The sequence below is a fragment of the Oncorhynchus nerka genome, linkage group LG14 (genome assembly GCF_034236695.1).
Source record: "Oncorhynchus nerka isolate Pitt River linkage group LG14, Oner_Uvic_2.0, whole genome shotgun sequence".
In the NCBI taxonomy this organism is placed as follows: Eukaryota; Metazoa; Chordata; class Actinopteri; order Salmoniformes; family Salmonidae; genus Oncorhynchus; species Oncorhynchus nerka.
In genome coordinates, this window is record NC_088409.1 from 74,000,264 (window position 1) to 74,015,515 (window position 15,252).

General features: G+C 40.6%; 1 protein-coding gene across 2 annotated transcripts in view; it reads left to right on the forward strand.

The window, feature by feature from the left end:
* The first annotated feature begins 1,152 nt into the window (after nucleotides 1–1,152).
* The window catches only part of LOC115141865 (CD166 antigen homolog A-like), a 58,707-nt gene continuing 44,607 nt past the window's right edge, over nucleotides 1,153–15,252 (forward strand). For both annotated transcript variants that reach the window (XM_029681176.2, XM_029681177.2), the window contains exon 1: nucleotides 1,153–1,420. In XM_029681176.2, coding sequence (XP_029537036.2) covers nucleotides 1,369–1,420 — 52 coding nt within the window. In that variant the 5' untranslated portion in view covers nucleotides 1,153–1,368. The remainder of the gene's footprint in view (nucleotides 1,421–15,252) is intronic.

Sequence of the window (15,252 nt, forward strand, 5' to 3'; positions counted from 1 at the left end):
GGACGTTAGTGAGGCGGTAGTTTGAACACCTACTGTCTCTCTCTGCCATCAGCAACTGAAATCAGGATTCAGTATGGGAGGAGCAATGTAATCTAGACATCATGCATTTGACATTTTAGTAATTTAGCAGACACTTATCCAGAGCGACATAGAGCAGACATTGGCAGATTTTTCACATAGCGGGCTCTGGGATTTCAACCAGCAACCTTTCGGTTACTGGCCCAACGCTCTTAACTTCTAGACTACCTGCCACCCTCATCATGCATTTTATTTCAGTCATTAGCATTAGAAACTTGGGTGGCACATAAAACAGCACCTTAGCTATGAGGAGTCACAATAGAAACTGGCTGCAGTGGAGGCTTTAGTGCTAGCCCACACCCCACCCTTTTCACATCCAGCCTGGCCTCAGAGCCATACGAAACATACTATACTTGGGTGTAATCCACGATAGTCTAGCAATCCAAAGGTTGTAAATTCCACTGTTATTTTATTCAATATATCTCTTACAATGCAAAGAGGCAATGTAAAATAACAGTGCGCTGCAGTTATGAATTTAAACTATGAAGAGCCACCTTGAGCCTTCCCACTGGGCAAAAACTGGTTGAATCAACGTTCAATGTGATGATGTTGAATCAACGTGGAAAACTTATTGATAAGGGAAATTCTTGTTTTTTAACCTAAATCCAATGACATGGTGATTTCACATTGAATTCACATTAGTTGACAACTCAACCAAATGTAAATCAAAACTAGATGTTGAAATGACATCTGGCCACTGTGTATGCATATATTTGTCTTATTTCACACATGTACAAGTGTGTATTAATTTCAAAATGTGTTCTTTGCATATCCCAGTCTCCCTGAGAACCTCTGAGTGTGGGGTCACGGACAGGGTCTGCCATTATCAACAGCGAACCTGAAGCAATTTGGGTTAAGTGCCTTGCTCAAGGGCACATCAACAGATTTTTCAAATTGTTGGCTCAGAGATTCTAACTAGCAACTTTTTCGTTACTGGCCCAACACTCTAACCGCTAGTCTGTGTGTGTGTGTGTGTGTGTGTGTGTGTGCGTGCGTGTGCGTGTGTGCGGGTAATGCAGTGCGGAGTGGGTTCCACAAGATTGTGGTAGATCCTGGGCGGAGTTGCTGTAAAATCCTACCCTACAGAGTTTCCCGTCGTGGCTCACTCGATGCGCTCCCACATTTGTTTGCCAAGGCAAGTGAGAGAGCACATGTTATACAGCAGTAACTGCACACAGTTAGTGAACATTTAACCCTGAAGTTTACGGAAAGAAGTTAACTGATCGATAATAACAAACATATTATCGAACTTTAGGAACAGCAGGGCAAGGATATCTGGCATTCGCCAGGATGCATTTTTCCGGCTGTCTGTGTGCCCTCCTCGTCGCGCTTGTCTACCAAGGTACTGTATGTAGCCTATCATGCATCATATCTTACATTGTTTAAAAGAAAACTGATACATTTTGTCAACATTTTTAATAAACACATCATGGGAATTGCATGGTGATGATGAGTTTGTAGACGATACATCTGAAGTGAAAATACATGTCATTCGATTAGCAATCTTGATTTACACTGCGGTTTGTGAATACAGAGTTTTAGCTAGTTATAGTCATGGTTAGAACGTTATTTTGCCGCTCTACCATTATTGCTCATAGCATAACTACTGCGTAACTACAAATTGTATAGCGCATTAAGTGTGTACAACCACTGGCCACACTTCGTGGGAGTGTTGAGCAGGTTTCGCCAGGTGATAGTCATGCGCTCTCAATTTGGGAGCGCTGTCCTCTCATTTTATTTCAATAATTACAACAGTAAATCGACTTTTCACAATAATTTGTGTGTTAATTGTTCATTCCGAAACATATACATTACGCACTCAAACGCACACACTTACCAGTGTTTTCCAACGAGGCAGGAACGCCTTTGCAGATTAAAGTTGGGCTTTTTTACATTCTGTAAATGTCGTTAAAGAAAGCTTTTTTTTCAATCCAACAAGTATGCACCATGTGTTTAAGCATTCAGACGCAACATTTAACCAATCTGCAGTGGAGCTCTGAATAGTCCTTTGGGAGAGGGAAAAACCTGTTCTCAGATCATTTCGTATTATTTTTTACGTAAATCAGAGACATGCCATTTAGTATGAAATGTAAATCAGAGACACTCCATTTAGTATGATATGTTATGTTTCGTATGGTATGTATTAATTTATGGATGTCCATCACCCATTTCATGTGATATGTTACGAAATACAATTAGTATAATATGTTACGAATTGTCAAACTTTCAATATGTTACGAATTTGCAAAATGCATGATTTGTTACGAATTCCAGCTAGGTTACGCTAGCTAGGCTAGGGTTTAGGTTTAAGATTAGGAGTTAGGTTAAATCAAAATCAAATCAAATGTTATTTGTCACATGCGCCGAGGGGTTAGGTTTAGGGGAATAATTAGCTAAAAGGGTTAAGGTTAGGGGAAGGGTTAATTAACATGCTACGCTGTTGCAAAGTAGTAAGTAGTTGAAAAGTTGCTAATTAGCAAAAAAATGTAAGTTGTCCGTGATGAGACACAACCTTTGGGTTGCTAGACGTTTGCGTTATATGCCCGACCAACCAACTGCCCGTTGTTTCTGTCTTAAGCAACCATCTGTCTTATGTAACCATACCAAACATAACATATCATACTAAATAGCGCGTCTCGGAATTACATACAGAATAATACGAAATGCTCTGCGACCAGGTTGGGAAGGGAGGTGGGTGATCTGACTTAGGTCCTCCTCTGTCTGACACTGTCACTTGACATGCCTGTCATTGTAAATTACAGTGTGCCTCACTTGTCACTGTCACCCGCTCTCAGGCGTTTTTGCTTGAACTGGTTGGAAAAAAGAGCCTCCCCTATAATAATAGCATGTCGCGTGTTAACAGTTTTTCTCGTTGGACTGTGTGTTGTCGTTCTGTTGCCAATTGCCGCTGGTTTTAAAATAGTGGAATTGGAAGGCCTTTAGGGTGGGGCTGTAATTTAGGTTTATAGCCCCCCACATCAACATTTGATGAGTTAACATGATGCTGGCAGTTTGGCCGTCAGTCCTCCATAAATGGTGAAACCGTGTGTCTGTTTGCTTGTTCTATGGAGGGTTGATGATGACTTTTCAATGTGCTTGTTACTCATTACAACTTCATATGCAGTGTCATTTTAAGAAGCACTAGGCAACCATCTAGTTATTCATCTTCATCAAATCACAAAATTCCTTAGTCTAAACACCACATATTTCATCTATCACTCATGCCACCTTGTAAATGTAGAATTGGAGGTTATAAACTAAGTGCTCAGTTTGTGAAGGTAGTTTTCAGAATAGACACCATCAGTCAGTAATTAGATACACTGTTGATCTTTTATTCCAAAAATTCTCCTCTGGCAAGATGTTCAGGCCAATCATGACCAAAACCTCCCGCAACCTGAACAGTTTCTTTCCCCTGGCTGTGGCCCTCACCAACCGGCCATTGGGCCCATAGAGACTAAAGGACTATGCACTCTATGCTGCACACAGGATCAAGCCATCTCTGAACTGTACACAAAATAACTGCACTATACTGCATTGCACTCTGTTCATCGCTCTGCATTTAGATATATTCATACTGATACTGTACATCCACTGTATATCAACTGTATACCCATCATATATTTGTTTACTGACTGCACATTCTCTTATATGTTTATCCTCAATCTATCTAGTTGTATATAATGTACCATATGTCAACTTTGTTTAAACTCCACTGTCGGTATTCTGGCTCTAAAGGTTGTCTATCACTAGCAGCACCATATCACCAAGTCACATTCTGAGTATGTGTAAACGTACTTGGTGAATAAAGGTGATTCGGATTCCATTGTTTTAGAGGGAAGCGGAGGTGGTTAAACGCAGTTCCTCCGACTTAAACACTGAGAGCTGTGACCCTCAGCCTAGACCAGATAGTGCTGGAAAAACAGGGCCCTGAAAGACTTTTAGAACAAATAGTCTGCATAGGTGCATTTGTTTTTTTGTTCCCTGCTTTCCCGCCACCCCTCCCCCATTCTCGCCCTACCCCCTGGAATAGACAACACTCAGTCACACCTGGTATTACTCGTCCAGCAAGTAGGGCTCTTCATTTGCTAATGGTCTAATCTGGCCCCTGTTCGCGTGGGGACCACAAGGTTTCATTGTCTGAGTGAAACCTCATTGAAATATATTCATCCACTTTCTCACTCTCCGTAACCAGTTTTTGTCCTGACATGATAGATACATGTTCAGTTGATTGGTGTAGAGAAAGACTGGAGCGATTTGCATTCTCAGTTTGCACTTGGGATTTTGCGCATGTCAATTTGTGTGACTGTGCACGTCACGGCTTGTTTAGAGGCGGGTTTGTCTAGATGTTTGTGGTTGTTCTATCTCCCGTTGACTCCTTATACAATGTAGCCCTTCATGCAAAATGTAGTTTCATGGACGGAAAGCACAATAACATGAAACTCTTCATCCTTAATCGTAGATGTTTATGATCCAGATCCTATTTTCAAAGGAGAGTGTATGTGGGTGGGGCAAGACAGTGATATCAGATAATGCAATTGTAATATCATTATTAACTTGATGTCCTACAGTTAAATAAAGGTTAAATAATAAAAATGTAAATGCTGATGACAAGTTCCATGACAGTGTTACAGGGAGGTGACATGTTAGAATATAAATAAAGTACCACTGCCATGCTGAAAATGCCACACTTAGCTCTGAGGAGAGCGGGCGTCACTCAGGATGACATCATCATTTTGTGTGCTCTACACTTGCATTTACGGGTCTTCAATCTGTAAATCATTCCTGTAGTATCTTTACAGAAAATGTCACCATCCTACATCATAATACTGCAAATATGGATGTTTTTAATGAGTTATTTGTGCATTGCATGACAGCATCAACAGTTTGGTATACAGGACTATATATTTATTCCTATGAGTGTCTTTCTCTCCTTTTCTGAATTCATTTCCTACCCCTCATTTAGATATGCATTACTGAAAATGGCCTTAATCACACATCATACCCAATAAACATACCACTTTTATCTAGCTTTGCAAATGTTCAACTCGCACTGACAGCTCTTCATTTCCTTCAAAGCCACTGTGGGACAGTCAGTGTTGTGTTTGAACTGACAGTTTATGTATGTCATAGGAAATTGCAATGAGCAACGTTAAATGGTCTCATTCTTTGTGGGTATCTCTTGCTTTTCTCAGTCTTTCCACTATATCATTGAAGTGCTAGAAAACTAGAAAAGAAAATAACTTGTATATTTCGATAAGGGGCATCATATTTTGGGCAATATGGGAGTGGGAGGACATATTAATTCTAGTAAACCTACTGCACTATTGTGGCTCTGCCTCTTTATAATTTAATCCAGATTAGAGTCACAGAGACTAATTTAGTTTTAATCCACTTTGAGGCCTCTCGAGAAAAGGGGTGAGTGAAAGATGGAACCTATCCTTTTACCCAAATGCTGTGGATGAGGGTGAGCTAGCCAATAGGTCAGGGTTCCCCAACTGGCCGCCCGTGGGCCGAATTTGGCCCGCAGGTGGTTTTTATTTAACTGGGAGGACAATGTGTACAGAGACAGTTGACTAGGTGGAGGGTCCAGGATCCTACTGAGAGACCTGTAGTGGTTGCAATGGCCCTACTCTCTGTGTGTTCTCAGTCGTTAGTAGGACCAAAATTCAGTGTCTTTATGTCTACATATCATTACGATAACTGCTGGTGAACTGGCCAATATGTACCTATCTATTTGAAGTGGAGCTTTCCCGATACAGCTAATATCACAGGTGAGAGGGAGAGCATACAGCTCTATGAATGAAAACGCATCCCTACACTTTAGGAAAAGGGGTTCCAAAAGGGTTCTTCGGCTGTCCTCATAAGAGAACCTTTTTTGGTTCTGTGGAGAGGGTTCTATATTGAACCTAAAATGATTCTTCCTCGAACCAAAAAGGTTTCTTCAAAGAGATCTCTTATGGGGACAGCCGAAGAACCCTTTTAGGTTGTAGATAGCACCTTTTTTTTCTAGGAGTGTACATGAGTGAGAATGGGCTGTGATATACACACATCTAGCATACTAGATTCATTCACTCTGGTTCAATCTCTGATTTCTCCCCTGAAATGTTCAATTCTCAGTATTCACTTAGTTTAGAGAAAAGTATCGCCACTTTCTGTTAAGAGCTCAGGATTCTCCGACATTATCTGTAGTGAGAAAATGTTTCAGCACTACAGAGCTATAGTCAGGCAGCAATGAGAACATTTAAGCCAACACAGAAAACAGTGTATTTCCGCAATGTAAAAAATAGTATTCACAGTGACTGGACACACACAGCTACAAGATGTACAGCTTTGCTTAAGGAAAATGAAAGGGCTTGTGTGGCCATTGTAATCAGTCTCAAACAATGACTCACTGGTGAAAAAAACATTTTGTCTGCCTGTGACAGTTTTACACACGAGGGTATCAGTAAAACAGCCAAGGGAGTCTCAATTACACTAGCTAGTATGATTAGCTCATCCCAGTTTTAGAAAGGAGCGGGAGATACGTTCGGTTTCAACAGTCATGATTGAGATTTCCCCTTAATCCTCCCCTTATCCAGAAAACTCACAACTCTGCTTGTATTGTCACTGGTTAGACAGGTTATAAAGGCCTGGGTTGGGTTTTATTAGACAGCTTAAGATATATGACATGTTTTACATATAGATTACATTTCCAGTCACACATTCCTGCGTGAAAGCTATAATGTAAAAATGTTGAAGAATGGCACAGAACACCCTGGTATTTCATTGAATGGAGATGCCAGCCTTCGAGTCCGCATATATATTCTACTCCCCATTATCTCTCAGCAATCTTTCTTCATCATAGCACTCCTGCTTTTCACACACAAAAAATATATTTATTTGTTATATGGAGGGAGTAACTACATTTTAGAGAAAGCCTTTAATAACAGGAGTGAGATGACTGTGCAACAGCACTCTCTCTCCCTAGTCCCTTATGCTGAAATGCACCCATTGAAATGTATGAGGGTATCTTTGGTTTTGGGGAAAGCCTACAGATCACTGGAAACGGCTTGGCCCCTGTTTTGGGACAAAAAAAGTGAGGTTGTTTCTCTGTTTTGTTATTCACATTATCCCCCCTGGTTTCTCTGGGTTCCTGCGGACTCCTTCCGACAGTATTGATGCTGACTTCTCCTGCCGTCTCCTCTCTTTGTCATGAAGATGGAACAGCCCACCCCCCCCTGGGAGGGCATTGAGTATCTCCCCCCTGTTCTCCCACCTCTCATATGCGCAAGGCAATCCAAGCCTACTGGGGGAAAGTAGGTCTGCTCCATATGAACGCTAATGACATGGCCCATAATGAATGACACAACAATCTTAGTTGAAATATTCCTTGGAAAGCTTTTTACTAGGTGTCATTTAATTAGAATAGTTCATTAGCTATACCATTAGCTGTGTGCATGAAGAGGAAGGGGAGGTGTTCCCAAGCTCTTTGTTCTCAGAACTCATAGAAGAAAAGGTATCTTGTCTTCTTTTCCTCACATTGCCTGATGGAATCTGAAAAGAGAAAAAGCAGAAAAAGCAGAACTAGCTCTCAATAAGTGAGCTCCCAAGCACTAGGAACTCAACCAGACCCACTAAAGGTCAGTGGGGAAACTGCCAAAATGTACACACCCATAAAGTGATTATATTGCCACCTATTTACATGGAGTCAGGGCTGAAGCCGGTGGTACTATTGTATCACACCTATTTTTGAATCTCTCTGCAATCCAGAGCGGTCTATTGAGATGACAATGTCATTGTCCAAAAGATGAAGCAGAAATAAGAAGCATTGGGCAATAAAATGTCATGCAATTTTCACTTTCCCATTCACTTTTAAATCGCTTTTTGGTCAGAAACAGTCCATCAATAGTGACTGGTCTCTATTCATTCAAACTTTATTTTGCAATTTTCAGCCATGAAAACACAATGTCATATTTAGTGTAGCTCCATGAAGTATCCTGCCCCAGGGATCCAAACATAAGTGTTTTGTGTCTGCATTTGACCTCAGTAGTCCCCCATTCTAGCCTTTATAAAAGCTAGTTCTTTGTACACTGTTGATGTCCCTCATCTATCCTTCTGAGAAGGCGGCACACTACGGAGCCTGGAGCTATCTATGATTACATGCTGCTTCAGATGAACTTGCAGGAGTTCTCATTCAAACCCAGAGAGCGCCTCACTTTCAACAAGGGACAGACACTCAGTCACTGCATATCTCTGCTTTCTGGAGATTAAAACGCCTGTCATTTTTGCATGCCAGGGTATACAAACTCGTAAAAATACAGAATATCATATTCAACCCTTTTTCTTCAGCCCACTCACATGTCAAGAGTGCAGGGTGTACTCTTCCTTAGTTGCTTTGAAGTATTCTTCAAGGTCCTAAACATGTTGCTCAGGCAGTTTCAAATGCATGCTTCCTCTCATGCGTTGGATTCCTGGCTCTAAATCCCAGGTGGTAAAGGACTTTGTAAGAGAGTGGTATTTATGCTGATACTTATCTGGCTGTGGAGCTCTCGCTGCCTGGAATTCAAAGCCTTGTATTAGCCTTGGGTGTATGGAGTTCCTTCACCTGATGCGTACATGAAAAATCCAGAACCAAGGTTTTTGTGATCATTTGTAACAATACATTTTAGTTCATCTTTTATATATTCTAAACATAAATCTGAATGATTATTTTTACCATATGATAAAAGTATGTTAAAAGGTGTCTGGTGAGGTTGAGAACTAGACATATTTACTTGTCACTTACTGACCATAGAGAGCCCTTATTTTCTATGGTAGAGTAGGTCAGGGCGTGACTGGGGGGTTTTCTAGTTATTATTTTCTATGTGGGGTTCTAGTTTAGTTTTTCTATGTTGGTGTTTGGTATGATTCCCAATTAGAGGCAGCTGGCTATCGTTGTCTCTAATTGGGGATCATATTTAAGTAGCATTTTTTCCACCTGTGTTTTATGGGATATTGTTTTAAGTTAGTGTTGTGCACCTATTTGTTACGGTTCGTTGTTTGTTTCATTCTTTCTTTGTTGTTTTGTGCGTTTCTAATAAATAATATGTGGAAACCATATTGCGCTGCAGCTTGGTCCGATAATTATTCCAGCGAACGTGACATTGCTGGTCAGTCACTGGTTGATTCTGGCCTTAAGGGCGTGATCCTCATAAAACTGCATTGTGAACGACCACTGCAATTTACTGTTTATATAGAAGGTATATACAGTACAGTGTATTTTTTAAATTAAATCTAAGTACTCAGAATTCTTCACACCGGCTCTATTATCTTAGATGTTGAACCACTTCACTTTCAATGAAGTAAAATGATGCTCTAGTAAATGTGTCACAGTGTGGATGCCGTTGATAATGAATGCCATGTAAAACTGTGAGGTGTTTCATTAGCTAGTTGCTACTGTGCAGTAGCTCTATTCTAACCCTTCCATTGTCAGACATTAGTGGGTAGGTGAAAAGCCTCTTGTGCACCATTTAGATGGAGAACCTAATTATCTAATGGGACTCATCTTGAGAGGTCAAGTAGCCCCATGTTCCTGCAGAGAATTCTGAAAAGTACTTTACTCCCATCGGAGCTGTTAAACCAGGGTTTCCCAAACTCGGTCCTTGGGACCCCAAGGGGTGTACGTTTTGGTTTTTGCCATAGCTCTACATAGCTGGTTCAAATAATCACCTATTTATCAAACTAATCATCAAGCTTATCTATGCATTGTCATCTCACCCCTACCTACATGTACAAATTACCTCGACTAACCTGTACCCCCGCACATTGACTCTGTACCAGTACCCCCTGTATATAGCCTCGTTATTGTTATTTTATTGTGTTACTTTTTATTACATTTTTTTATTTAGTTTATTTATTAAATATTTTCTTAACTCTTTTTCTTGAACTACATTCTTGGTTTGTAAGTAAGCACCTGTTGTATTTGGTGAATGTAACAAATACAATTTGATTTGATATGAAAAGATTTAATAATTTGAATTAGCTTTGTAGTGTTAGGGCAAAAACAAAATGTGCACTCTTTGGGGTCCCCAGGACCGAGTTTGGGAAACGCTGTGTTAAGCAGTGAGACAGCTTAAGACGAACCACAGGAATTTGCAATGAAACACTAGAATCTGTTCTACAATGATGAGTCTTTTGCTTTAGAAACACCTTTCATGTTAGAGAGAAGGAATTGTGTTTTCTAAAGGAATCACAAACAAATTCAGCTGCATAGTTCCGTGTCAAATAAATGCTGCATTATTCGAAGTGCCAGCCCCAGTATATGAGAGCGAAGCAGTTGTAAAATAAACTTCCAGGTGTTTCATTGTGAGTAATGGAGGTGCCATAACCCATTATGAATGTGTTTACATTCTCACCTGCAGTAGATACAATGAGGAGAGGATTTCTCTTTTCCTAATGTAATGATAGTGATTTCATTTAAATTCTCCGGGTTATGCAATAAGAGATTCTCACAATGGAAAATGCATAACAATTGGCTGGTCATATTAGTTTATGTGTTGTATGGATGAATGGGTATGGCATTCCCCCTCTCTCTCTGAGGAATTCTCTGGATTACCTGTCCCATGCTCTAGACCTTGCCATTGTGTGTTTGCCTATAAACAGATCTGACACAGGCAATGCATCACAGTGGAGAGCATCACTACCCCTGTCTGCCATTACATGCACATTTACCCAGACAGTAATGTCTCCAGATGGCCCCGCCAGTAATTGGATCGCTTTGTCACCCTTTGGCACCAGACAGTACTTTTCCGGGTTCTCATATACATTTGTTATTGATGTCCATGCTTCATAGAGTGTTGTCTCATATTGTGATCCCCACACAGAATGTTGCTGTTGCTTGTTCTTTTGTCCGTGTGGACTGTTGAGAGGCTGTTGTTCTGTACGTACGGAATGTTCTAGGGCAGGTTTTACATTTGACTATTCAAAGTGTGAGGATCCAGCCCAAGAGCTCTCCAAGCCAACGGACTCTTTAATCAGGAGATGTTTGCTGCGTGGATTCATTCTGTTGGAATGATATGAGTCATACAGCTGAAATGTTGCTTATCGACAGGCTTCTGTGAAGTTATCATGTCTTTCTGCTGCTGGTGATAGTGAAGGCAAATCAGCTCATTATCAGGGGAATCTGCAAACCTCCTGTTCAAAAGCACCAATGTTGGAATATGTTCTGTACAGACAGACAGGAGGGGATACTAGTGAAAGACGCATGGCGCCAGGCTAAATGGTTTAAAGCACTTATGTTGATATATGGCTGCTCTCGTGTGATGATGGAAGGAGAAAATGTAATGGCCATTGAGTCATTTGTAGTAAAACTAATGAAAATATGTTACACCTGAGAATGAATGCTCATAAACGAGGGACACCTAAGTGAATGGTAATACTCGATGTGAGGTGACAGTTCTAACAATTTATTGATTTGAAAAGTAAATACAAGTGTTCAACTTCTCTCCTTTGTTTCTGAAGAACGTAATAATCTTACCAGAACGTAACCTTTTTAAACAAGTCATGTTTGCTACCCCACTCTGTGTATAAAATGTATTAATTTTAGTTTTATAATACTCCCTGTGTTTTCAAGCCTTTAAAAAAAGGGAACATTTGTCAGCAGTAGACAGTGAACTTAAATAAGCAATTTTGTCTTGTAATTGTGAGGGGAAGAGTGGCTGAAGTATGCAATTTTCTCAAAGTGCTTGAATGACATTTGAATGTATGCAATTTCTCCCATGGATTTTTGTGACAATGGCACGTTTTATAATAATGGGTCAAAAGCATACTTATATTATCATTTTTCATGTGCCCACATTTGCATATTTACTGTATGTAGTACACTTACCATTTTATGCTAACTGTAATCTCGCCAAAATCCCTGCACAGAAATGCTTATTACATACTTAGTGGAATACAGCCTCTTGAGGATTTAATCACATCTTATGAAAGTTGATAGTAAATTCATTATCTTTTCTGTACAGTTGTCTGTTGGGGAACAGCTTTGCATTGCACACGTTAATTGACTGAAAGCCTACTTAAATTGAAAAATACATCTGCATATTATGATTATGTTGGGAGAGCGCTCAAGCACTGCAGTGTGGTGGTTAGAAAACGACAGGTATTAAAACCTACTGCCTCCCGAGCTTTACAGGCTGCATCCTGCTCAACCAGTTTGAAAAATACTTTTTAATTTAAAAAAAAAAGTTGTATAATTGTAAGTGTCGCTCATTGCCAGCGAGGCCAGGCATGGAGACAGTGATAACAGTGTAGTAATAGTTGTAGTAATACTTGTAGTAATAGTTGAGTTCAGCAGGGCATTGGGTTTTCAACTCATGCTGTCCTGGAGGCATCCATGTTAGTCACTGGACTGTGTGCTCAGTCTGTTATTGGACCAGCGCAGCGTTCCCTCACTCCATTTCTCCTTAATCTCTGTGTTAATCTCTCTGAGGGAGTGGAGATCACTGCACTCTATTCTAGATACATGGCTCAACATTGACCTCAGGGTCAACAGGCAGAACCTTTGGCAGCCTAGCCCAGAACCCTAGAATGGGGGGTGCCAAAGAGTGTGCCAAGTCACACACAAAAGCTTTCTCTGTTTTGTTCTGCACATTGAATGTTACTTCCCGGTCCACTTTATTTAGATAGTGCATCTGTAGATGCTCTACCGACTGTCCACAGAATATCGGTAACATTTGTACTAACTATCTACTAACCCTAGCTCTAACCCTAACCTTGACCCTTATTCTAACTCTAAACTGAACCCTTACCCTAACCCTTATTCTAATCCTTACCCTAACCGTAATATTAGCAAGCAGATGCTTATCAACAGATAGTTTGTTGATATTATGACTGTTTTATCTATTATCTGTAGAGCATCTATCTGTAGAGCATCTAAAGATGCAAAATCTGCATTATACAAATAAAGTGTGACCTCCCTTGTTATACATTTACTAAAGCAGAGTAAACAATATTATTTCTGCAAGGAAGACACTCGAGAAACGACATCTTCCTTTTGGAATTGATAGAAACTGTAACTAGGAGCGTGATATTCCCCTCATAAATCAAATCAAATATTATTGGTCACATGCACTGAATACAACAGGTGTAGACTTTACAGTGAAATGCTTACTTACGAGGCCTTTTCCAACAATGCAGAGTTAAAAAGTAAGAGAAATATTTGCTAAATAAAAAAGGAAATCGTAACTATATAGAGACTATATACAAGGACTACCAGTACTGAGTCAATGTGCAGGGGTACGAGGTAGTTGAGGTAATTGAGGCAAGTCAGTATGTACATATAGGTAGGGGTAGAGTGACCAGGCAATCAGGATATATCATAAACAGGATATATAATGTGTGGGGCGTCAATATGTGTGTGTGTAGGTAGCCATTGGATGAACTGTTCAGCAGTCTTATGGCTTTGGGGTAGAAGTTGTTCAGGAGCTTTTTGGTCCCAGACTTGGCACTCTGGTACTACTTGCAGGGCAGTAGCAGAGAGAACAGCCTATGACTTGGGTGGCTGGAGTCTCTGACATAGCCTTAGACTTTGGACACATTTTCAACCTGTCACAGCAGTCCTCCAAAACATGTGACGTTGGTTGGTGGGCATAACATTTTAAAATACACAGACAGGATGCCCATGCAGGTATTTAATCATCTGTGTGTATTATCTGCATTCCATGTGTTCATTCATGTTATCTGTGTTGCCATCTGAGTGACCTCAAACCCCCAGTGTTTAGAATGTCAAGCAGAACACAAACTCTCCGAATTCACAGCTAATGCCCTCTTAATACCAACCAGGCTGTGGACCTTATTGGAATGGAAGACAGGCCTGGTCTGTTTCACAGTGAAGGGTTGAAAGGTCAGTTCTGTCATTAGATGTTCCACAACACAGTGCACTACTTAATGGGATCATGAGGAAGCATCAAGCACCGCTATGGCAATTACACAAGATGAAAGCCATTGCCGGCAGTCAGTTGAACAAATGGACATATTTGTATTAGCTTTTTTACAACATAATAAGACATACATTATTGATAGTGCAAAGTACAAACAAACAATGAAACTGTAGGTTCTGTTGAGTGTATACACCCATTAATCATTCATTTTGCATCGGGGAAATGTCAACTCCTGCTTCTTACACCATCTAATGAAGCACTTTCAGATCAATAGCTGGATGGTGTTTTGTTTACACATAAATATAAGTGATCAGCCTTGGGGTCGTATCACCTAACTCCCTCCACACACACCCCCATCCAAACAGCCAGGGCAGGAGTGGGGCTACTAGCATGATCGAGGCTATAGAAAAGGGAGAGAGAGAGAGAGAGAGAGAGAGAGGAAGGGGGTAGTAATGAGCCCTGCAGGGGGTGCTTTAGGCGGAGACGCGTGCCTGTAACTGAAACATACTAGATGTTTGAATGCAGGTTAAACTACAGTCATTCTTACACGAAAGGCAATGGGTTAAGAGCAGCCTATAGCTTTGGTTCCTCTCTGTTTTAATCTGACTACTCCAAAGTGCCTTTCCTTGTCATTGTTGATATAATAGGCTAGCCACAAGGGTTTTGGGTGTCCAGGCTTGCTTGTGAAGTGGTTTGTTACAGGGACATTGTTAGAAACCCCCAGGGCTACTAATGAAATTGAACTGAATGGTAAATTGAATGTCAAACGAACCCAGTCTGAGAGAGGACTGGGCCTAGAAATTGTGCTCATGCTCTGCTGCTTGTGTGCTAGCTTGGCCTCAGGCAGGGAAGGATAGGATAAGAATTTTATGGCTGGCCATATGCAAAAAAAAAACGAACATGTGCTGTCTGATGCAATACCTGTTGAAGAGGTGTGTTGAGAGTAGGAACACTTTGATGTCAAGAATGTTGTCTTCAAGTGCCAAGACCATTTTGAAGTTACCTCAATAACACTTTTGTCAGAGCGCAGTCAGACCAAGCCTGTCAGAATGGACCAGTGTGCTATGTAATGATATATCTGTGAGGAGGCCAATGTCTTTGTAAAGAATAGAAAGACCCTCACACTGTTTATGCTCCCAATTCCCCCGTTTTGTCTTTTCCATAGACATGGCGGAATCAATTCAATTTCAGCAGCAATTAGAAGAAACATGTTCTTCAAAGGTCACATGTCGACACAGCTGTTGAGCAGATGTTTAGTGAATAAGCTGGAAAGAAA